The sequence below is a fragment of the Rhea americana genome, unplaced genomic scaffold (genome assembly GCF_003343005.1).
Source record: "Rhea americana isolate MKP2758 unplaced genomic scaffold, rheAme1 scaffold_234, whole genome shotgun sequence".
NCBI classification, from domain to species: Eukaryota; Metazoa; Chordata; class Aves; order Rheiformes; family Rheidae; genus Rhea; species Rhea americana.
In genome coordinates this window covers 1,245,060-1,269,038 of record NW_028186351.1, presented here as the reverse complement: position 1 = coordinate 1,269,038, position 23,979 = coordinate 1,245,060, and the positions used below count along the sequence as shown (strand labels likewise).

At 41.7% G+C, this 23,979-nt stretch overlaps 1 protein-coding gene and 1 non-coding gene across 8 annotated transcripts in view; both read left to right on the top strand.

The window, feature by feature from the left end:
- Positions 1 to 22,083, top strand: part of PUM1 (pumilio RNA binding family member 1) — a 71,005-nt gene extending 48,922 nt beyond the window's left edge. For 4 of the 7 annotated variants that reach the window (XM_085306216.1, XM_085306219.1, XM_085306218.1 and 1 more), the window contains exons 10-21: positions 97 to 235; positions 1,728 to 1,871; positions 2,482 to 2,778; positions 4,870 to 5,106; positions 9,451 to 9,718; positions 10,275 to 10,404; positions 11,355 to 11,489; positions 12,999 to 13,136; positions 14,821 to 14,946; positions 15,926 to 16,047; positions 17,507 to 17,699; positions 20,297 to 22,083. In XM_085306216.1, the coding sequence (XP_085162342.1) occupies positions 97 to 235; positions 1,728 to 1,871; positions 2,482 to 2,778; positions 4,870 to 5,106; positions 9,451 to 9,718; positions 10,275 to 10,404; positions 11,355 to 11,489; positions 12,999 to 13,136; positions 14,821 to 14,946; positions 15,926 to 16,047; positions 17,507 to 17,699; positions 20,297 to 20,428 (2,061 nt within the window). In that variant the 3' untranslated portion in view covers positions 20,429 to 22,083. The remainder of the gene's footprint in view (positions 1 to 96; positions 236 to 1,727; positions 1,872 to 2,481; positions 2,779 to 4,869; positions 5,107 to 9,450; positions 9,719 to 10,274; positions 10,405 to 11,354; positions 11,490 to 12,998; positions 13,137 to 14,820; positions 14,947 to 15,925; positions 16,048 to 17,506; positions 17,700 to 20,296) is intronic. The other 3 variants (XM_085306221.1, XM_085306220.1, XM_085306217.1) reach the window with 1 other exon arrangement.
- LOC146595197 (small nucleolar RNA SNORD103/SNORD85) lies at positions 18,045 to 18,130 on the top strand. Its single transcript, XR_014895994.1, has one exon. It is a non-coding gene; the product is annotated as a small nucleolar RNA SNORD103/SNORD85 (small nucleolar RNA).
- Positions 22,084 to 23,979: the final 1,896 nt, after the last annotated feature.

Sequence of the window (23,979 nt, the reverse complement as noted above, 5' to 3'; positions counted from 1 at the left end):
CCATTCAACTAGCCTGCAGCTGAGGTTCCTGGAAGCGTCTGGTTATTGTGGCTTACATTTAGGTCTCAAACACGTCGATGTTCCTGTCTTCCTCAGGTGCTACGTGGAGGAGCCAGTCAGCGTCCGTTGACCCCAAATCAGAACCAGCAAGGACAGCAGACTGATCCTCTGGTGGCCGCTGCCGCCGTCAATTCTGCCCTTGCCTTTGGGCAAGGGCTGGCAGCGGGGATGCCAGGTAGGGACCCTGAGCGGGCGGCGACTTCTCCAGAGCCCAGGAAGCGTCAAGAAAATGCTCCGCGTGGTGTTGCGTCAGCAGCGTTTGGTTTTTTCTGGCTGTATTTCTTCATTTTAGTCTGTATATGCACAAAGAATTTTAAAGAGGTTGTTAGATGTGAACGTAGCTGTCTGTGCAGCATTTAAGTTTAACGGGGTCTATTATCTTACTCCAAAGAATTGATAGCTTCCATTGAAACATGCTTTCAGGTATTTCTGTGGATCACGATAGCTTATGTGATCTGTATTTTAAGACCTCCGGGATTCCTTAGTCCCACTGATTAACTGTCTCTCCATCCCTACAAGGTGCTTGGCTTGAGCAGGGTAAGGACTTGCCCTCCATGGTTTCTTCCAAGCAGATACTTGCTTTAAAAGAAAAGAAAGGTGGGGGGGGAACAACCCCACAGGGTTTAGTATAATTTGGAATTCATCAAGAGAGGAGCTGTTTTATTGATCCTAGCCTAGATCCACAAGACTGTGTGGTACAAATGCTTTTGACACACGATATACAGAATGTTGTTGTAATTGCAAAGTGCAAAGGTGAGTGTTTGTTTTTATATGAGTGCCTGATTATTTCAGCCTCAGGTCTCCTCACTGGCGGTGTCACGTGTCTGTTACAGATTTTTTTTATAAAAAGAATGTTGCTGTATTTAGCTACAAAGTGAATGATAACGTGTGTTAAGTGATTTGTAGTTTTACTTAATTTCACTTTACTGAGGTTTTGAGGATTATATTTCAATAACAAGTATTCCCAGAGAACAGTCTTTTCTGTATGATCTCACTGTGGAAATTATCTTTTTTTTTCTGTTTTTTTTTTTGCTGTCAATTTACGTAGTTAGGTGCCTGTACAATAGGTGGCTATACAATAGGTGTATGCTGCTGAAATTCTGATGCGCTGTGCATCACCAGGATTAAAATATATTTATATATATATTTTAATAGAAATGCATTCCTTTAAACATATATACCTTTAAGTTCTCTGTCTTGTTTGCGTGTGTGTGCACACTGAACTGCTTCAACACACAGTGGCAGAGCTAGAAGCATAGTGTGTTTCACGTATGTGTGAAAGGCATCAGTGCACACTGTAGCCTCAGGGGAAAAGAAATATTCCCATAGCATTTTAAGAGTTTTTATGTCCTTAGTGTGTAAATACAGTTATACAGATAATGTTAATATAATTGGCTCAGAGGAAAAGCATTGCTTCGTTTACTGAAAGCTTTATTAGTGTAAAAACTGTAGGAATGAAGATCATGAACTGTTAATACAGAAGGGATTTTTGCTTCATGAGAAGCAAAACTCTTTTCTTTCTTTTTTTTTTCCCCCTTCCCCTTGCTCTTTTTCTCTTTTCCTTTCTGGTTTCCCTTTAAAAATCATATTAATCTTAAGATGATTGATCCGCGTATGCGTTGCGTGCCTTATAACTTCAGCCGTGCATCTCTAATTTCCCTCTTCAGGTTATCCAGTACTTGCTCCTGCTGCTTACTATGACCAAACGGGTGCTCTCGTTGTGAACGCTGGGGCGAGGAACGGCCTGGGGGCCCCTGTGCGTCTGGTTGCCCCCGCTCCCGTCATCATCAGCTCCTCCGCAGCACAAGCAGGTGAGTCCTTCTCCAGCCTGGGACACCCTGCTCCATCTGTTGTGCTGAAGATGCTTCTGGTTTGCAAATAGTGGAGCTGTGGTCCTCTGCGCTGGGCTGGCGATGACGACACACTTGCTCTCACTGAGATCCCAAGCAGAGATGGCTGCTGAGAACTTATCTCTGTACTTGTGGGCTGAGCCTTGGTTTTGATATTCATAGTGCTGCAGAATGGGTTTCGTGCATTAATGGGCAATATTGATTATTTCAAAACTCGTCTTTCTTAATTGGATATTGTTATGTCTGTGGTTTTATTGATTTGAATCTTAAACCTTAGGAGAAAGGTAACTCCCCCCCCCCGCCCCACTTTGATCTGCCGCGCTCCAGTAATAGAAACAGCAGTGGTAATAACTTGGCATTGATGGTGTTCAGTGGGTCTGCGCAAGACTTGCGGAGCCTAGGTGGAAAGCCAAGAGACTTTGTGCTGATTTTATGAGTAGGGGAGTTTTTCATCCTCAGAGCAAAAAAGAAAATCTGAAGTATATAAAAGGAACCTGCTAGGTTTCAACCTCCAAAATGGATTAAAAAAATGGATTTTTCAGCCTCTGCTTTTAATTACTTTTTCCTACAGCGGTTGCGGCGGCTGCAGCTTCGGCCAACGGTGCAGCCGGCGGCCTGGCAGGAACAACGAACGGACCATTTCGCCCTCTAGGAACTCAGCAGCCTCAGCCCCAGCCCCAGCAGCAGCCCACCAACAACCTGGCATCCAGCTCGTTTTACGGCAACAACTCGCTCAGCAGCAATTCCCAGAGCAGCTCACTCTTTTCTCAGGGCTCTGCCCAGCCTGCCAACACTTCCCTGGGATTCGGAAGCAGTAGCTCTCTCGGTGCCACGCTGGGGTCTGCGCTGGGAGGCTTTGGAACAGCAGGTATGAGTTGGTGGCTTCTGCATTGGGTATAGGGAGCAGTGGCAATAGCCATCTGAGTCGAGATGGACGGCTTCCTTGAAGGACTATTTTGGCTTTAAAACCTGCAGTGCTTTCTAGTGAAACTGCTTCTAGTGGATGGGTATATTAGAAGTAACAAAATAGCAAGCTTTTTTTTTTTAGACATATTTGATGTGTTAGTGCCTTGTTGCGGCAGGTTCAGCTGTGAGTTGATGGCACTGAGGGATATTGGAGAATACAAATGTTCCACAAAGCACTTCCTTGAAATCAGGAATTGAATTCACCTCTTTTAATACATATTTATATATATATATGTTTTTTTTTTTGAGTGTAAAATCGACAGAAAGGAGCTGACTACTGTACCAAGTTACCATGCCGCATCAGTTGCTCCTTACTGACTAGCCACATTGGGTACTTGCCCAAAATAAGTGGAAGTTTATGCCTTTTTCATGAGGTGTTAAAACAGCTTTGAATTTCCTTACATTTACTTGATGTAAACTTGAATTTCTTTACACTTGATGGAGACGCTGAACTATCAAGGCATTGGTCCCCGAGTGGTAACCTCCAGTGTGCTAACTCTTACTGCAGAGTAATGGCTAAGCAACTTTATCATCTGAAGTGGTTTTCATGCATTGCTTTGAGAATTGTTTGTATCCTAAGCAAAGCAAGTCACTCTGGCTGCAAGAAAAATTACATCAAAATCAACCACGTATATATTTGTTAGGCAGTTGAAGACAAAGATTTTCTGAGTAAAAGTAAACTAGAAGGGTGTCTGTGGGTTTTTCCCTGTTTGTTTCTTTTAATTAGAGCAATTGTTTTAATTGCTATTTAGTCTTAGAGGTGGTAATTGTATCCTGACTTTCCTGCTTTCATCAATCTGAAGGGCAAGTTAAAGCATGCCTTTTAAAGCTGGTCTGTCCAGTGATAGATATGCTATCACTGGATCAAATCACAAGTTTTTCAGTAAGTTATTCTAAATATTTTTCTTACACCCAGCTTGAGAATTTGAACCATTTTGGATTCTGATAAACGCAGCCTTTGCTTCTTTCTTTTCAGTTTATTCAGCTAATTGGATTCAATGACTGGTTTGCACAAAGCTGAGATGCACAAACTTATTTTCCCTCAATCCATGAATAAAAATGTGAGGCTGTTGGTTCTGGAGCTTGGTGTGCAGATATGAAAAACGCCTAGTTCATTACAGGCAACAATTTCACTATTTATCAAACAAGATTTTAATGCAAAATTGATTTTTTTTTTCCTTCCTCCCTTAAGTACACAGCTCACAGCTCATTCAAGGAGGTTTTATTTAACTTGCAAGAAAACTCTTAAAGGAAAAAAAAATAAAAAGATGGTTTAGTGTGTGTTAAATTGAATTCTGATTCTCATACCAATAATGCTTGATGCAAATAGGAGTAAAGAAATGACTCCTCAGCTGTTTTCTAACAAAGTGAAAGGTGAGAAGATTCTAAGTGAACATGCACTAAGCTATACATCCTCTTAAGTAAACATGAATAGATTAAAATCTTTGCATTGGATCTGTTCTATCTCTGATGATCAAAAATAAAAGTGAGTCACAGCTTGTAAGGAGATCTAATATCTTCTGTTAAACTAAGTGATATATATGCTTAGGGGAAAAAAAAGCTTTGAAGTAAACAACCCCTTTTCTGAAGAATCAGAAGCAAAAAGCACATGTGCCCAAAAGCCAAAATGTTCACTGTAATCTCTCATTCTATCGCTTCCTTCACGTACGTTCCATCTTGATCTTTTCTGCTTTTAGATATTTTGGGCTGTATTTATTGATGTGTTTTACTGGTGTGAAAACTGCCCAAGTACAAGTGCAAAGACAGAATTAAAGCTTAATATTTAAATCAAGGATTTCTGCTTGATCATTAATAACATGATTTTAATTACTGTATTTCACTTGGGCGCACACATTGCTTTTAGGATAACAACAGCCTAGCGCAGTGCAGTTGTACATAGGTGCTGCTGCATCGCTGTCTGTTTTGAAAGCATCTTTGGTTGTCCTGTGCGGCTTGTTCACATCGCTCCATTTTATTTTCTTCCCTTCTTCAGTTGCTAACTCCAACACTGGCAGTGGCTCTCGCCGGGACTCCCTTACAGGGAGCAGTGACCTGTACAAGAGGACATCCAGCAGTTTGACACCTATAGGACACAGTTTTTATAATGGCCTTGGGTTTTCCTCTTCTCCTGGACCTGTTGGAATGCCTCTGCCCAGTCAAGGACCTGGCCACTCTCAGACTCCACCACCTTCCTTATCTTCGCATGGCTCGTCTTCAAGTTTAAACCTGGGTAAGAGCCCCTGCTGCTGGGTTGGTGCGATGCATGCGGTCCAGTTGCCGTTCAGAGCTGCTATTCCTGGGCAATTTTCAAAAGTAACCCCACAGATCTTTGCCTTATCAAAAGCCCATCAGTGTGTGGGAGTAAAAGCTGCATCTTCCATGATTTCTTAAAGTTGGGCCAGAACTTCTACATACCATAAAATAAAATTTAAAAATAAATAAAGCATATATTAGATAGTAAAGTAGTGCTCTTCTGAACTACCCAAAGTGTTCATTTTCAGGCCAAATGAACAAACAACATGAGTCATTCTTTACATTTGCGCAAAATAATTAAGTATTTGCTCTGAACATTACTTCATCTTAGTTCTGTCAAATATGTCTGCATATAACAAAACACCTGGTTATCTGAGCACTTCTTTTGCATAGCATTTGATGCATAAGACCACGCATGCATATTTATTATGTTTATTACACGTGTGTGATAAACTTGATGCTAGCTAAAGGTTAAGATAGAATGGTAATAAATACACATTTTCAGCTTCAGTTTAGATTTAACATCTTTCAGAGGTTTAATAGAATTGGAAGGGTTTTTAGCTTTATTTATGCGGTTGTACAGTCCTTATGCTGACAGCTAAATAGCTACAATAAATTAATGCTGCAGACTAACCAGATTCAAAATCTGGCACTAGGAGAAGACTGTTGCCCCTGCAGGCAAACAAAAGAGAATGAATCTTAAAAACTGGATCAGAGAAAGGTTAATCTGTTCAAGAGCAAACACTGGTAAGAAAGCGGAATTACCATTTAAATAAATGGACTGTGCCCCAAAGCAGTTAGCATGGGCCTTCCCATTTTAACAAAATATTCCTCTCCCTATAGCCAGCTTTTCACTGTGGCTGACTTTGTGCTCAGCAGTTTTGTGAGAGAAATCTCTTAAATATCTCTGTGTGGTTTTCACCTTAGAATATGTACAAGTCATTTAGTTTTTTTTTTTCCAAGTTTTTTTTTTTTCATCCATAATGCAAGACAAGTTATAGTTTTAAATGAAGTCAGAGTTTCCTTTGGTTAGAAAATAAATTTTAGTGCTCCAAAAAGAGCAGAGGTATTGTTTTTCTTTACATGAAGCATGAGGCTGCCTCCTTTATGTGTTTGAGCTCAGTATCAAAAGTAGTTTGTGCTAAAGAGGGTGAGAAGAATTTTTAAATGTCTAAAAATTAAAAGGCACATGGGAACACCCAAACTGGTTGTTTGCAAAGTTAAAATTAGAGCAGTCAGCTTTCAGACGGAGTCCTGTTACTGTATTACGTGAGGGGGAGCCAGTGTGGAGGAGGTGCTTCAAGTAATTTGATTTCAGGAACACAGGATGACAGATGAAGCTGCCATTGAATCTGATTTGCAATCAGAAAATTCATGGTTAAATGTTGCATAAGCAAGGCTTTGACTTTGTCATGTTTCGTGGATGTGGAAGTCATTCCTCTGTTGGTTTTGGGTGCTGTGCAAAACAGGGGAGTCGGCTCCTGCCTGCTCTTTTGACTTTTTGAAAACTCACAGCTATGACAAATGGTGCGTATTTATCAAGTTAAGTTTTTTTTTTCTGGTGTTGTGAAGTGCCTTTGTGAAATATCTGGGCAATTTGCAAGTACCTGAAATAATACGCAAGTAGTTCTTGCAAAAAGAACTACTGGAGGAATCCTGGACTTAGCTAAACAATGTGCTTTAAACTCAGAGGTGTCTACAGCATATGCAACTTTGCATAGACAGGATAATATATCTGTAGATAAACTTGCACTTCTGTGTCAAAAAGTGAAAACTGACTAGGGAGCTGGAAACCAGTTAGCCCCCCATCCCGGGGGCTGCTGGCTCCTGCCCGTCCCAGCCTCTGTGCCAAGCCTTCCCGAGGGGCAAACGGCTCTGCCGTGCCTGCTTTCTTGCAGAGCTCTCTTCTCATCTTTTGATTTTTTTTTTTTTCCTCCAGCTGTCTCTTCTTTCTCATACCAGGACCCTTCTGCATTTCAGGGCAACTTGGGGACCCTAGGAGTTTCCACTAAAGCTTGCTTGAGAAGTGTTTTGTTTTGAGGCAGCAGCTTTTGAGTTCCCTCCCCTGTTTTTCTTTCATTTTTTCCACTCCTTGACTCATTCTTTTGTTGCCCCCCCCCTCAAGTTCAGTAATTCTTTCAGATTAATATCTGTTTCATAAACTGTCCTGGCAAGTGTTGAGAAGATGACTTACCATTGCAGAATAGCTCGTTACAGCCACAGTGTGAGTCTGAATAACATTTCTGCCTTGGAGGCACCAGGGTAAAGAGTCTGTGCTCTTAGTGCTCCCCAGAAGTAGATTTTTCTTTATATATCCCAGGTGCTTTGAAGCAAATAGTCATCTTCTTTTAGCCACTGTACTGTTTGAAGACTCATGCTGCATCTATCACTTCTATATGATATGCCCCAGACCAGTTAGCGTTGCTGCAGCGTACTGTACTGGTTTGCTGTCACGTGTATGGAGCGAAATGCTGAGCATGGGCAGCTTGGCATTAGCATGACTGGATGTCTTGAAAGAGTTGGCGGATGCGCTTTTGAGGTTTGTTTTGGGGGCAGACACAGGAGAAACTGAAGTGCCACACCAGCATTTTCCAGGAGCCAAAAAATCTTTGGGATTTTTGCCCCTTTAGTGCCTTGCTGAATGTCTGTCTTACATCTTAGTGTCTCCAAGAGGTTCAGTAATACATCTTCCAAACTCTGTGTACTCCTCTTGAACCAGAAGCTCTTTTATTGGGTAGCAATGTGTAAGATTGCATCTAAATCTTCTTTAGCAACAGCAACTGGCAGAGAGACCTTGCGCTCCCAGTCACACAGTGGCCCAAAGCAGTTGAGGTCCTCCAGGGTTCCTGATGGTCGTCGTTTGTTGCCAGATGGTTTCCAAAAGTCACAGACTTAGGAAACTTGTACCCCCTCCGCTGCAATCTGTAGTTCTCAGAACAGCACTAAGCACTATGAAGAAATCTGCGATCAGCTTCTCTATCAGAGGAAAGAGAGACGGACAGAAAACCTGAGTAATTCACTACTCGTTCTGAATCTCCAAAAAGATGAAAAGATTTTGGTCTAAAACCTCTGATAGAGAGGACTTCCTCTGTATACGCTCTCCTTTCCGTCCTAACTAAGAGATGAGGCCGAGGTCATGCAGTTCAAGTGCTAAACCCTTTCCTTTTATAGCAGTTTGCAGGAGATGATAAGGAAATACTGTTTTCCACTTTAGGGAGACCTTCCAGGTCTCCCCTCTCCTGCTTTGCAAAGGCTGCTTGCCCACGCTTTGCCCTTGCTGCCTCTCGGAGGCTGTTCAGATGGCAGGTTCCCTATTGATCAGAGTATTTTTCTTGGGAGGACTCTGTCCCGCTCACCTAAAATCATATTCAGCAAGGCAGTTTGTGATGTTCAACCAGTAGAGGGATCCCGAGCCCTGCAAGAGGAGAAGAAGGGCTCTGCGATACTGCAGAAGCTCTGAGAAGTGACACGACTGAGCGAACCTGGAAAGAGAGCAAATTGCAGAAATTACAGGTGCGAAAACAACATTTTCAGTGTTAAGTTGGTTACTACCAGCACCTGCAGGTTCCTAACTAAATGAAGAATCATTTCCTATTCCCTGCTGTTACACTGCTTTACTCAATGACTGTCTTAACATAGATGAAAGCCTTAACAGCATTTGTGAAAGCACAGGACTCGTGATGTATTTATTGGGTTTTATTTGTTGTTGTTCAGGCTTGTCTATGTGACATATACCTGTACTTAACACAATAGAGAGCGACTTTTTAAATCTCAAATTGTTTTACTTGTTCCTTGCTGCTTTTCTATTGCCTGATTTCTTTTTACTTCCCTTCTCATCACCCCTGCCACCTCTTTGGTTTCTTTTAAATTAGTCTTTCACATGGCAACAGGACAGGTGAAAAAAATGAGGATAGGGATAAGGTGATTATGAAACAACAAGTCAGCAAAAAATCCAGGAAGAGGAATTGATGTTTTTATCCATTCTACACGCTTTTCGTGCAGAGTCAGGAGCAGAAGTTGTTACAGCCTGTTCTTTGCTGAAATCTGTAGCTCGTCCTTGCTTAATATGATGGTGCCACGTTAAGGAGCTGTACTGGAGCATGTCCCCACCTAAATTACTTCTGGGGCAGTTCATCTAGCTTGTTTGGAAGCACTTGCTAGCTGAACCGTGTCAGAACTCCATTTAGGGTTGTTTTGTGTTTTTTAAAAAAAAGTAATTTAGAAGTAAAATGGCCTATATGAGTTGTGCAGCCTTCTGTGAATTAATTCTTCAACCACTTTCCTTTATCATATGAAGCACCCTTATTTTTATAACTTGCAGGAGGGCTCACAAATGGGAGTGGCCGTTACATCTCTGCTGCTCCTGGAGCTGAAGCCAAGTATCGCAGCGCAAGCAGTGCCTCCAGCCTCTTCAGCCCCAGCAGTACACTGTTCCCTTCATCTCGCTTGCGCTATGGGATGTCTGATGTTATGCCCTCTGGCCGAAGCAGGCTGCTGGAAGACTTTCGCAATAACCGGTACCCTAATTTACAGCTGAGGGAAATTGCTGGGCACATCATGGAATTCTCCCAAGACCAGCATGGATCCAGGTGGGATTAAAACCCTTGTGCCGTGGGAAGCTTTTGAGACAGCTGCTCTTTGATTTAGCTTAGTTTGCAGTTTGTGTCGCAAATCCTGAAGCAAAGAGACGGAATGGAGAAAAGGAGGTGTGAGAAAGAAGCCAAACAGTGTAACACTGACCCTCCTTTATATAGATCACATGCTGTCAGAATTTGTCTTCAAAAGTTTTCCTCTCCAAAGAGCAGCTTGCTTTCTTCATAGTTTTCTTGGTAGTACCACTGGCTTAGCTTAGCTCTTTTATTTTAAGGAACTGTGTGCATATGAGACCTTGCTGTATTTCTCTATTGAGATTTGCTTTGCTTGAAGTGAAGAGATTTTGGGCTACTGACCAGTGACCTAGCCATAGACCTCGTGACTGTCACCACCCAAGGTTCCAGATAGCTGCGGCACATGGGAACAGCCAAGCCTGTTTGCAAAGGAAACTATGTTTTAAAGAGGGTGTATGAGGCTTTTGAGTGGACTTACGATAACAAATGTGGTGGAGGGTGTATGTGCTGGTAGGATCACACCAACCCTGTTTTTCAGATTTATTCAGCTGAAACTGGAGCGTGCTACCCCAGCAGAACGTCAGCTCGTGTTCAATGAGATCCTCCAGGCAGCTTATCAATTGATGGTTGATGTGTTTGGAAATTATGTCATCCAGAAGTTTTTTGAGGTAAGTCCTGTTTGCTAGTCCTGTTCAAGTATCTGCTGTCCTGAGCTACTGGGTGGACTCGAATGAAAAAACCCTGCTATTTGGCTGAAATGGGTGGGTATCTGGTAACACTGATGGTCATCTCCACCCTACATGTGGCTCTGTTGTCCCTGCTAGGATAACTGAGGTGTGGGACTTGTAAAAATCATTCTGAAGAGCAAACCTTTGCCTTGAGATACAAAAAGTGTAGGAATGAAAAGCAATGTATCCAGGAGGTATGGATGCACACAAAAGACTTCAGTTCCCGTTTCTGAACCGTCAGTACTTGTGTGTTTAGGAGCAAAACAAATTTTGCCAAACGGTGGCATCCATTGGAAGGAAACATGCCTTTTCACAAAAGGAGGCAAACTGGGATTTTGAGATTTATTTTGTTTAGGCCTGCTGCAAATTCCAGCTGAGCAGAATACCCATAGTTTCTCAAAGTCTACAAATCAGTGTTTTCATATTTCTCTATTGCTGATTTTAGAGATTCATGAAGTGAAATGGTGATTTCTTTCTTTCTGAGATTGATTCTTTCTACACCAAGCTGTTGGCAATTCTTTTATCCTGTGATTTTTTTATAGCAATTTGTCGAGGGTTTTGCTGCACTAGTGAGCTGGTGCATGTCCCTCCAGTGGTTGCAGCACCTTTGGCTTGCATTTTTTTGCATGCATCTGACATGCAAAACAGGAGTTAGATGGCCGCATCCTGAAGTGTGGGAAAGATCTGTCAAAGAACAGACATCTCGCTTGTGCCTGTTCAGATCCATTTAGGGTTTTTTGCTTTTAGGGTTTTGCTTTTTCAGTAGGTACAATACTGTGACTGGGATGCCGAAGTCTCTTATTGAACACTTCGGCATGGGTGACTTGGGAGGGTGTTGCGCCCCGTGAGGGTTTTGCGCTTGTAATGATTTGGTTCTTTCATCTTTCCAGTTTGGCAGCCTGGAACAAAAATTAGCCTTGGCAGAACGTATCCGTGGGCACGTTCTGTCCCTGGCTTTGCAGATGTACGGATGCAGAGTGATTCAGAAGGCCCTGGAGTTTATTCCCCCAGACCAGCAGGTAATTGTAAGTTTCAATTTTAACTTTCTTCTTGATGTTGAACGTTCCTTGCTGTTCTGTGCCATGAACTGCAAGCCCTTGTCGCTCTTACGTTGTTTGTGGCTGGTTTTCTGTTGGTTTGGTATTTGGTATGTTTTTTTTGTTTGTTTGTTTGTTGGTTTGTTTAATGTGCATGACAAGTACGTGATACCGTTCACAGGGTCTCATTGTCATCTTATCATTCCACTTGGTGATATTGGTTCTCCATTGATTCCCAGTGTTCCCTGACATCAAATTACATAGTCAAGCTGGTGGGGAAACTGATAGTGAATTGGAAGGGTTTTTTTTAATTATTATTATTATTACTTTATCCCTTGTAAGCAGTTGCCAGAGTTTTGCCTTTAGTATTCGCTGAGATACGGCTACTTGAGTATATGGGTTAGTATTCTCCTTCCCCGTCAGACCTATGAGCAACTCCCAGTTCCTGTCGAGTCAGGCCAGGCGCTGGATCCATGTGGGAAATAGCCTGAATTCTACTTGAAGCTCATTAATAAAGCAGTTCCTCTAGGCTTTTCTTAACAGGGAATTGAGATGAAAAATCCACTATGCGCACCAGCTAGCAAAAGTGTTAGGAATCGTAATACAAGAATCTCAATTTAGGTCATAGAATTGGAGGGGGAGGGAAAAAAAAAAACTGAGCAGGCTTTAGCAATGCATGTTCCCTTTAGGTGAAGCCTGAGCTAAGCTATTGCCTTGACATAGCCCTGTGTTTCAACAGTGGCAAGCCATGGCCCAAACCATGCCACTGTTGGTCCAAGTGTTTAATAACGTGTTCTTGCTGAATGGTATTTTTGGGCACTCCGTGCTCTTAAAATACTTGGGGTTTTTTTCAGATTGGATGCAAAACTGAAGTCTTTAAATTTTGGAGTATTGCTGAATCATCAAGGTTCTTCAATTCTGTCTTTCCCAGTTGTGAAGTTTTTAACCTGCCTGGGTGTTACACTAATCATATGTAAATCTCATTTGCTTTGCTTCCTTAATTATCATACAAAATTGTCTTACTTTCTGAAATTGCTAGCAAGTTCTGTCCCAGTGGTGACTCCATTTCAGTGATGTATGAGTCAACAAAAAAAAAAAAAAAAAAAAGTTTGAAGTTTGGATGTTTTCGATTTCTTTCTTTTTGAGGAGAGCTGAGGAGGGGAGTGAGAGTTACACCCTGAGGTTAAGTGCATTTGATGTTGGTAAGAAATCTAAAATCGAATACTTACCTTTCAGAGGATACTCATGTTTGAGATGGGTCTTCCATCTTAGTAATAGCATTTTTCTGGGTGGTTTCTGTAGCACAGCAGGCTTTGCAGTATGTAATGTCGACACTCAGCCACTGCAGAGCTTCCATTGGGGTTACTAAAATGCATCCGGGCATCTTTCATACCTTTCATATTCTTTGCCATGATTAGCAGCGAACGTTTGGTATGGACATTTGTCAGCCATGAATCCTGGTGGTGCTTCCTGTTTGTCTTTCTCTCCTCCTAATAGAACGAGATGGTACGGGAGTTAGATGGCCACGTCCTGAAGTGCGTGAAGGACCAGAACGGTAATCACGTGGTGCAGAAGTGTATTGAGTGCGTGCAGCCTCAGTCCCTGCAGTTTATCATTGATGCGTTTAAGGGACAGGTAAGTTCTTCAACAAGCTGTTGAATCTCATTATTCTTACCTGTCGCTTTGAATAGTGCTTTAGTAGCCATAACTCTTCATAGCTTTGGTGTTTTAAATTTTAGCAAGCATGAGTTGAAAGAGTTGCGCCAAAAAACTGCCTCTTTGGTCATGTCTCTGTTGTAATTTTCATGCAGGTATATCACAGTAAAGCAGCCTTGCAAAAAAGATGTTTTCCTGCAACACTAATATTTTGGACTGACAGGAAGGGGCTGGAAACGAGTTTCTCATTAATCCATCTTCACCGTAAAGGTGGTGTTGAGCAGAGTTTTGGGATGGATGTAGTAAGTTTTCATTAAGATACTTGTGAGGATGGTTTAGAAGACTATTTCCCAAGGGTCCCAAACCAAGGCAAAACATAAATTTCCTCTTGGAAGGGGCAGTTACCTGTGCTTCACTCTCTCTCTCTCTTTTTTTTTTAATTATCCTCTCATGAATTGATGTCTTGGATATTGATTTAATTGTGTAGCTGACTTTATTCTTGTTGTAGTTGGCCTGTCTTCCATTACAAAAGAACTGTTTTGGGTGTTTCCAGCTTCACCTTAATTAGCTTTGGAGGAGGGCTTTGAAGTATTGAGGGTTTTGCTGCGGGGGTGCAAGGAGGACCTGGGGTGGTTATAGCAGGAACAAGGAGACTTTATTACTTTGGCTGCTCCTGGAACAGCTGTGAAAGTGTGGACTTGCTCAAGTATGTCAAAACAAGCAGGATCCTAGCTGGAAACTTACTCAGCAAATTTGCTGGTTAGATGTCAGCTGTGGGACCATCCATTAGGGAATCGGCCTAGGCAGCAACTCAGCTGGGAGCTTGGTTGATGACACTGAAATTTATCTTTGACAAACGGTCCCAGTTGCACCTGAACTTTCATATGAAAGTTTAAACTTGCCACACACAGAGTATTTTTTTCTGCAGCTAATTGCGTGTGAAGTCCTGTTTTCTTGCACGTTTCATTTGAAACAGTTATTAAAAATTGTAGACTGTCGTTTAGCTTCAGTGCCTGAGTTTGCTATTTCAAGCAGCCAAGTAGGACTGCTTACTTTAGGTGGTAAGCTGCACAGTAACGTTGAGAACGTGACACCTTACTCATTTACTAGCAGATTTGATTTTACCCTTTAGAAGGGTCTCTGTCACTTCTCCTAAGCACAGCTGAGGAGTTCCCCAAATAGTTGAGGAGGATCTTCTCTGAACTTCTTTTTTTTTTCTTCTTCTTCTTTCTTACCCTTTGTGTTTCAGGCTATTTCTTACATAGCTTTAGCTATGTAACTGGCAAACAGTATGTGGGATTTATACTTCTGAAACAGCGTTTTAACGCAGCTTCTAATAGTGCTTGGCTCTCCCAATGCTCTTATTAATCGAATCACGCTGCCATTTGGTTTCCTGTTTTATGAATGGAGAAGCTGAAGCACAGATAGGGACGAGACATGCCTGCCATCACCCAGCACTCCTGTGGCAGTGAGGAGCAGATGTTTCCAGTTTTGGTTTATGCTGTCTAGAGCTGCAGTGCTGCGAGCAAAGAATTCTGGGGTTGGCATTACCTACCGTGCCTGAGAAATACCGCCACGTGTTTGGTTAATTCAAAAAGGTTACTAGGATTCACAGAAACTAACAGTTGTGTCACTACCTGTGCTTGTCTGTCTTTGAACACAGGTTTTTGCATTGTCTACCCATCCGTATGGCTGTCGTGTGATTCAGAGGATCCTGGAGCACTGTCTTCCTGAGCAGACTCTTCCCATCTTGGAGGAGCTTCACCAACACACCGAGCAACTTGTTCAGGTAAATGCGGGGTTGAGAAATGCAGTTGCTGTGAGGTGTTTCTTGGTTACCACTTTGCATTGGGAAGGCTCCCAGCAGCCTAGCTGGGGTTGTGTAAACATAGGAGCTCAGTTTCTGAGGAGGAATGGGAAGGAACATGGCAGACAAGAAATACATGATCAGTAATAATTTCGGCTGTGTGCAAACATCCAGAAGGCATCAAAGTTGTAGTTACTTCCCTTATGAAAAGCATCTTAAGTACTGAGTGGGTATGTGTCCAAATTCTTCACTGCAGAAGCTGCAGTGCAAGTAGGATCCTAAGGGATTTGGTGTAAAGAGGTGATTACTTCTAGGAAAAGAAAATGCTTAGTAATTTGAGTTCTTAAAAATGCGTTGTTTTAATGCATATCTCCCTGCCTGCCTGCCCTCCCTCTTCCTTGCAGGCCTTCTGAAAACTTGTGTTTCTAGGATTCTGCTCTTTGGGCACGATGAATATAATACCAGATGAGCCCTGTCCTGTATACTCATGTATTAAGCACATGGCAAGTGGGAAGACATTGGGCATGAAAGTGCCTTTGGTATTATGAAGTGAAAAAATATACATCTTGTGATCTAAATTATGCATATTTGGAATATGAACACGCATATGGACCATCTCCCATAGCTAGAACCGTACCTTAGCCCTCCACTACATGTCTTGTTGTACTAGACCTTGGAGAAACCAAAGAAACTTGAAATAAGCAGTGTATTCACATTTGATGTTCAAGCGAGTTGTTTTGACTTTTGTATTTGATACCAAACTGTAGTGTTTTACCTCCCAGTAGAATTCTAGAATGCACATTTTTATAGAAGTAGAAAGTATTTACGTGATTTAAGCAATAGATATTTTAATTAGTGTCTAGTTTTAAGTTTATAAGTCTTGATGCATGTTGGGAACTAGTTTGATGCTAATGGTTCCTGTCCGCATTTTGTCACACCCTTCTGCTGTCTCTCAAAACAGGATCAGTATGGGAACTATGTTATCCAGCATGTACTAGAACATGGTCGGCCTGAGGATAAGAGCAAGATTGTAGCAGAAATTAGAGGCAACGTGCTGGTGTTGAGTCAACATAAATTTGCTAGGTATGAATTTTGTTCCTTAAAGTCTCCACGCCCTGTGGGAGCATGGATACATGCTAGTGTTGCAGAAGAGTTTAGGGGTGGGGTTGTAGGTAGGTGAAAGGAGGTGACAGTAACTCTTTACTTAACAGCAGAATGCTGTTAAGTAACTGCTTAAAAACTGGGATGAGTGACTGGCAAGGTAAGTTTTTCTTGTAATGAGGAATGGTGAAAACGTCGAAGAGTAGTTCTAGTCCAAATTCCTGAGCTTGACCAAGAATTATTTGTTAAGTGGAGGCTATTGCTTGGACAATAATATGCTGTAGAGCATTTCACTACCTCTAGAAGGCTGTGTCAAGCCACAGGAAAGCTTGGGAAATTAATGTAGTTATAATTCTTTTTAGTTCCATTTTTTCACAGAAGAATCTGCACTTTCTGTAGGCTAAGTCATGCAGCCCTTTTTGAGATAAATGTATAATAATAACCCGTCAGGGAAGCTGAAACAGTCTGAGGTTGTTACTCCAGATGCTACAAAGCCAAACATGGCTAGAAGTAAAATCCTGGTACCTTAATGGATAGAGAGGATGAAAAAATTAAGTAATACTTCACACATTTGTAAATTCCTTTTTGTGTGTGTGTTTCTAGTCAATTGAATATGTAGGCTGAGCTCTTTAAAGGCTAAATATTCCCTTCTTTGGGGGATCGGTAAAAGAGGGCTTTAAAATACTTCGGGATGCGAGCAAAGCATAGCATGAACAAGAATGGAAGAGTGTGGTCTTAATGCTGTTGTTTTGGATTCTTCCTTCCCGACTGGTCTTGCTCTTTGTTTTAACCTTCTTTCCAGATGGAGTGTTAATTAGTGTAAGATGTCCCCTGAGCCGAGAGCTAGCTGTGGCAAATCGCTCGATAATTTTATGATTCAGTTAGGGGTGCAGAAGATAAAGGTGGCAGTGCTGTCCTTCTCCTTTCACATATCCTATTGAACTCGGATCTCCAGGGAGCAGAGACCAGTGATCTCATGTGTTCAGGAATTTTGGAAGTTCTTTGCCTTTGCTAAGCTCTTTCGTTCTTGAATCACATTTCCCTGTTGTTCTAACCTTAGACCTCCATTGCCATTGAGCTCCTGTGCTGAGAAAAGCCAAACAGAAGAAGAGCTCGTGTGCTTCTGCAGTGGGCGCGGTGTGAGAACAGACGTGGCTCTCCAATAACAGTGTCGATGTAGAGATTCACAAACAAATTTGGGTGAAATAAAACTTGAACTGATCCAAATTCTCCCTCAAATCCCTGATCTGAAAATTTGCACTGCATATACGTCCATGTTCCTTGGACTGCTCTTCTGTTTCACGCTGCTGAATTTCCGTGCCAGCACATATGTCGTTCCCAAATGGTCTGCCCTTATTAGAAACATAAGGAGAGGAACTTGGGATTGAACGAAAAGCTCAATAGGATTGTTGCACGCTCACAGGTTGCCCTTTTTTTACAGCAACGTTGTGGAGAAATGCGTTACTCATGCCTCCCGTACGGAGCGTGCCATGTTGATCGATGAGGTGTGCACTATGAATGATGGCCCTCACAGTGCCTTATACACCATGATGAAAGATCAGTATGCCAACTATGTGGTACAGAAGATGATCGATGTGGCAGAACCAGCTCAGCGGAAGATTGTCATGCACAAGGTAAGCAGCTGTTGCGAGTTGATAAGGATATGGGGCTTGTGCTTTAAAAAGTGTTATTGCCCCACTGACTGGGGAGAGAATCCAAGCGCGAGAGAATCAGCCTCACTATTAGAAGTCCCTAGCAACGGAGATATTTCAAAATTGCAGGAAAGCAATAGCTGAAATACAAAAAAAGTGGAATAATGAGGTTCTATTTGTGCTTAAAATTAGTTGGTTGCTTCTAGCAATCTTTTCTGACCTAGTAACCTAATTCTGTGCTCATGGCACAGTGAATAATAAAATTGCTAAGATTTTCGGCTGTAGCAGCGCCCTCAGTTTGGTGCCTTGCAAGGTGCCTTTCAGAGGTCTGGCAATGACGACACACTTGCCCTCACTGAGAACACTGTTCGCTAATGAGAACTGTTCTATGTACTCAGCAGAGCTGAGCCAGACTCTTGCAAACACCGGAAGCCCTAACACAGAGCTGCTTGGTGCATTTCTGAGGGCAGGCAGCCCTGCCTGTCACTTCATGTCCTGGCTTTACTGCCCTGGTCAGGAAAGTCAGGTTAGCAATGTCGCAGAGGAGTGAGTGCACCGTCACAAGCCCCTAGGATGAGTGGTGTTAGTGGGTCACGCACATTGTTCCTAGCAAACACCATATTTGCAGTTGAAATAGTGCTCTTGCAGTGATGTTAATTCTATCTTAGGTTTGGGAATCACTCAGAGAAGTTCTTTCAACTCGAAATCTGTATTAATCCAAAATAAATTATTACAAAAAATAATTAACAATGTGTGCAAAGGGATAAATGCAGCTGAACTGCAGCAGAGTGACTTGTAGCTTTGCTAATCTTCTATCTATATCTAATCTATCATATATCTATATGCTTCTTCTAGCATATATGTATGTGCTAGAATCTTCTGTCTATATCTTCTATATCTAGAGCTATCTCTATATATAAAATATATATGAATGATCTCTACTGACATGTTCCTGTCAAACAAAGTCTTTTGAGTAAAATGCTAATTAGGTTATCAGAGTGGTTGTCAAAAATAGAACTAGGATGACAGCTAAATAAGACTGGCTGAATATGATGATTTTAACTATGTTGTCAAGCTGAATGGAAGCCTGGGAAGATTGAGTGTATTGACTGTTGCTTTTGGATTGTAAAAATTGCTACTAGTACAAACAGGCGGTTTTTACTGCGTTATTACAGCACCCTTTATTTTTTAAAAAAATAACTGTTGGTTCTGTCAATAAAAATTTTATCTTAGGAATGAAGACAAAGAAAGAACTATTGGACCTGGAGTGCTTTTCCATAATCTCAATGTAGCACTCGGACCTTCTTGGGAATGGGATGTAGGGAGGGCCAAGGCATAAATTTATGACTTTTTTTCAAGATGGATTCTTGAAGTTGAACAAGAACTGACTGGCCGAATGATGAAACGGGATGAACTAGGGATGATTTTCCCATGAGAGTTTTACAGTCAGTCCGGACATAGGCAAGTAATGATGATACATGTACCCCTGGAGTAGGGGAGGAGAAGGGAGCGCTGAACATTACGATCAAAATAATTTGTCATCCTGTCTCCAGTTTCTGCTTTAGAGTTAAAAGTCTATCGTAATTATATTATTGAAGGAACTTGCTTGCAGTGTGGGATATTTCTCATATCTCATACCTTCTGCAACTGTCTGGCAGGACTTCGGCAGCATAATGGTATTACTACAGGTAAAATGGTAGGTTTTTTAATGTATGGCTGCTTTTCCAGTAAGGATGACTTTATTCCTGTAATAGTAATTGTAGTGGAGTTGAAAGCAACTTTTATTCTGAAACAGTATGGCCATGTGAAGCTCACTTCCACAGATCTCATCTGTTTAGAAAATCTACTTTAATTGTCAGGTTCAAAAATTAAACTGCTCTTAAGCCCAGGGTTAGGACTTGCCTTTCCTGGTGTCTGTTTAAAATGCACTGTTGAAATTCATATTGGGAACTCTGACTCTTTCAGCAGCTTTAAAGTACAGCCTGGAAGGAGGTAACAGACCCTGCTGAATGCATGGTGCTAGCGGACTTTATTTTTTTTTCAGTGCTGCTCAGGTTCAGTAAAAGCCGCTTGACCACACATCTGGTGCTTTTTCTGCATAAGCCATGGGGCTCGTTTGCCCCAGAGGGTGTGCGGAGGAGAGGGCAGAGCATCAGCGTGCCCTTGGGAAGCGGGAGCAGCAAGAACTTGTGTCTTTGCAGCCTCCTCCGTTTGGGCAAAGCCTTGTAGTCCTCTACGTGCTTGGATCGAACTGAATTGCTGATGCCAGTAGATGGCTCAAGAAGATGCCACCTGCTTGACCAGAAGTCCCTTCTTGGCAGTAATCTAAAAATAATGTTAGTTATGGAATGTTAATTTGATTTGCAGTAATTAAGATGATTTACAGCAAGTGGCACTTTAACATCTCAAGCATATTCTGGTCTTCCGTGCGTGGTGGCGCTGGTGGCAGGTACCTTGACCTTACAGGTACCTGAGCTCTCAGCACTGATGCAACTGTGGTTCTGGTTGCTAAACTTGAATTCTTCTCCCCTCCTTCCTTTTTTTTTTTTTTTTTTTTTCCCCTCCTTTCTTTCTTTCAGATCCGGCCTCACATCGCCACCCTGCGTAAATACACCTACGGCAAACATATTTTGGCCAAGCTGGAGAAATACTACATGAAAAACGGGGTTGACCTAGGGCCCATTTGTGGACCACCGAACGGTATCATTTGAGACGGTGAACTGCAGAGAAACTCACTGGCCGTCAGGCTTTTACAACCAGCAACCGACAATATTCCAATATACAGTTAGAAAATATTTTATGGTTGCTTAAACTACTTTAAAAAAAGAAAAACAGAAAAAAGCCTTTGTAAATTTCTTTAATTTTATTATGCATAACATGTACTAATTATTTTTTTTAATTAACTAATTGCCCTGCTGTTTTATTGGTGTATAGAATACTTGTACATAGGTATCAAATGTACATGGAAGGCCACATTTTTGTTCACTGTTGTATCTATATTCCAAATGTGGAAACTTTCAGGGTGGTTGGTTTGAAGAAAAAAAAAAAACGTTTTTAATTCATCTGCCTCGCAGGCAACTCTTTTTGCAAATACCTGTTTTTCTCCTTTTAGTCAAAAGTCAGCAAGAAGTTTGAATTTTAGTTAAATGGCACAAAAGACGCATTTAACGCTGTTTATAAATACATTAARTAAAACAAATTCAACTTGCTAAAGCTTCAGTTTAAAAAAAAATTAAGGTTTTGAAACTTTTTAATTGCTTTTTTTGTTTTGTTTTGTTTTTGAGTATAACATGCTGAAGGAGGTAGTGCAACGGTCGTTTTTGGAAGAAAACGTACACACCCAGAAAGTTTTAAAGCAAGGGGGTGGGGGGCGGGTGTATTTGTTTACTGCCTACTCAGTTTGTTCTGTTAACATGGAAAGACAAAATTTGATTATTTAGCATGAGGAAAAAAAAAATCCAACTCGGCTTTGGTCTTGCTTCTATAAATATATAGTGTATACTTGGTGTAGACTTTACATATATAAAAATTTGTAGTATTTTCTTGTTTTGATGTCTGATCTGTATCTATAATGTACCCTAGTAGTGGAACATACTTCTGACTGTACAATTGTACATTTGTAAACCTCTGTAATGTAAATGTGGAGAAGTTTGAATCGACATAAACCCGTTTTTTGGTAAGAAAAAAAGAATTAGCAAAACCTGTGCATTTCAGTGTATATTCACACCTTTTATGGTCGTAGCATATAGTGTTGTATATTGTAAATTGTAATTTCAACCAGAAGTAAATTTTTTCTTTTGAAGGAAATGTTCTCTTTATACAGCCTAGTTAATGTTTAAAAAAAGAAAAATGCTTGGTTTTATTTGTCACCTAGTTGAACAGTAGCGATCCTTTCTAAATGTTATACAAAATGATTCAGTTCAAAATAGTGTTTTTTTGAATCTTAAAAAGTAATGTTTTGCTTATTTTGTGACAGTAAGAAAAAAAAAAAGAGTGCAAAAGTACAGAACCCCCTAGTTTTCCTTACAATCAGAGTCCCTTTTCACCTTGTAAAGTGTGAATCACCTTCCCTTTTTGTACAGAAGATGAACTGTATTTTGCATTTTGTCTACTTGTAAGTGAATGTAACATACTGTCAATTTTCCTTGTTTGAATATAGAATTGTAACACTACACGGTGTACATTTACAGAGCCTTGTGTATATTTCCAATGAACTTTTTTGCAAGCACACTTGTAACCATATGTGTATAATTAACAAACCTGTGTATGCTTATGCCTGGGCGACTATTTTTTGTAACTCTTGTGTAGATTGTCTCTAAACAACGTGTGATCTTTATTTTGAAAAATACAGAACTTTGGAATCTGGCTTCGTGGCTTTACTTGCAACGCTCTCCTTGGAGGGAGCGGCTTTCCCGCGGCGGCGCTGCTTCCGCCTCTCGCTTGGCCGACGGCCTGGCCCGGTCGGGCCGAGGGTCCTGCTGTCTGGTTTTGAAGAGCAGCCAGTACCAGGTCTGCAGAGAAGTATAAAACCCATTAATACTTTGCAATAGTCTCTTCTGTCTTCCTTGCATCTGGGACCTACTGGCCTGTAGATGATAACGTGCTTAATAACCCTTGGGATTTTTTTTCTTTCGAGCTTATTTAAACCTTTTTTTTTTTTTTAAGCCCATACAGACTTCAGGCACCCACAACATCTATCCTGTGGCAGTAAGTTTGAGATGAACAACTTGCAAGAGGTAGCACCACCTGCTTGTAAACTGTTTCCRGCATTTTAAGTCATGCAGCTCTTACTGAGAGGCGAAGAATCATTTTTCCTGGTTACGAGGTTTCCTGCGCGCTTCTCATCCTCTGCTTGTGCCCTTTTTGTAGTCTAGGAGTCTCAGTCTATTGATGGCTRTGCGGAAGCTGTTTATATATAGCTGCTTCAGGTTCTGGGATAGGGAGAGAAAGGGTCRTGGGTGCAGCCTTGGAGCTGCACCCTGCATTCAGGGTGTGGAGGCCTCAGGTTTAGAGGGGCTTAATGATGCTTTCTGGGCATTGAGGAAATATGATAAAAGCGACAAAGAACATCGCTATTCTGACTGAGCAGAACCTGGAGCTGATGTTTCCATGGAAACTTTCTGGGGTCCCAAGATCTCATTCCCAAGAGGTACTTTTCAGCCCGGAGCCCGGTGCTGRGTTCTCGTTCTTCTGCGCCTGCAGCGCTTCACACACCTCTGCTCCRAGTTCATTCTCCAGCTACTGCCCAGTCACTAGATGTTACGAGACTATTAAGCAACTTTCCCATTTGCTTTGTGTTTATTCCCCTAAATAAATGTGGGAAAGGCAGCTTTATCTCTTTGCTTTTCATTCCCTTTGCCAGACCACTTCTGAACACATTGACCAAGCTGACTTCAACACAGATGCCTGCAGGTCTCCATTTGTGACCCCTGCTCAGGGGGAAAATGGRTCTGTTGCTACCCATTTCTGTTTGTTTACCGGTTGAAAGGGTCTTCCCTATTACTCTGTTGCAGTTCGAGGCCTTTTGGCCTTAAAGATGTGTTTCTGAACGATATTACCAAACCCATTCTGGAAATCCAGGCAGCTTATACCCATTTAAGCACTTGTGCAAAGATAATGTGTAATAAATTGAGGGGAGGGAGAAGCTCACACTTCATAGGAAACCATTTTTTTAGGCTAGTGCATTAAAACATTCAGGATCTTGGAGTATAATGGGGGTGCTTTTTGTTTGCATTCAAAATCAGTATTTTTATACAATGATATTGGACTTCCCGACGCCTTCCCCCCCCCCCCACTGGCTTTTAAGCCGGCTGGGATGTGCATGCAATAAGCACGGTGGTCGCACTGAAGCRAGGTGGCTGCTGGAGTTCACGAGAGGGTTCTGGTGGCACACAGGTCCCGTGTCCCTGAGACTTCACAGCTCTTGCAAGTGTTCCCAGAGATTGCAGAAGTAGCCTGTGGCACCCAGATGGTGTCAGAAAGAAGAAAAGGGGCTGAGGAGGGTGGGTCAAAAAACCTCCAGGTGATCACAGTCAGCACCTGAGCACAGACTTGCTTCGTGCTGCCCCCATCCCACCTATTTCCAGCTGTTGTAGCTATTAAACGCTTCGTTTAATCCGTGGTAGTTAAGCTGCTCAAGTAAGCATCAGGATGGTATTGCTGTTGTCTGCGGATTTGGGGCAGAACATGATGAAAGCAATGTTTTTTTTTTCTTTTTTTAAGTTCAATTTTACTTAAAATTGAAAACGTATCTCAGGTGAGA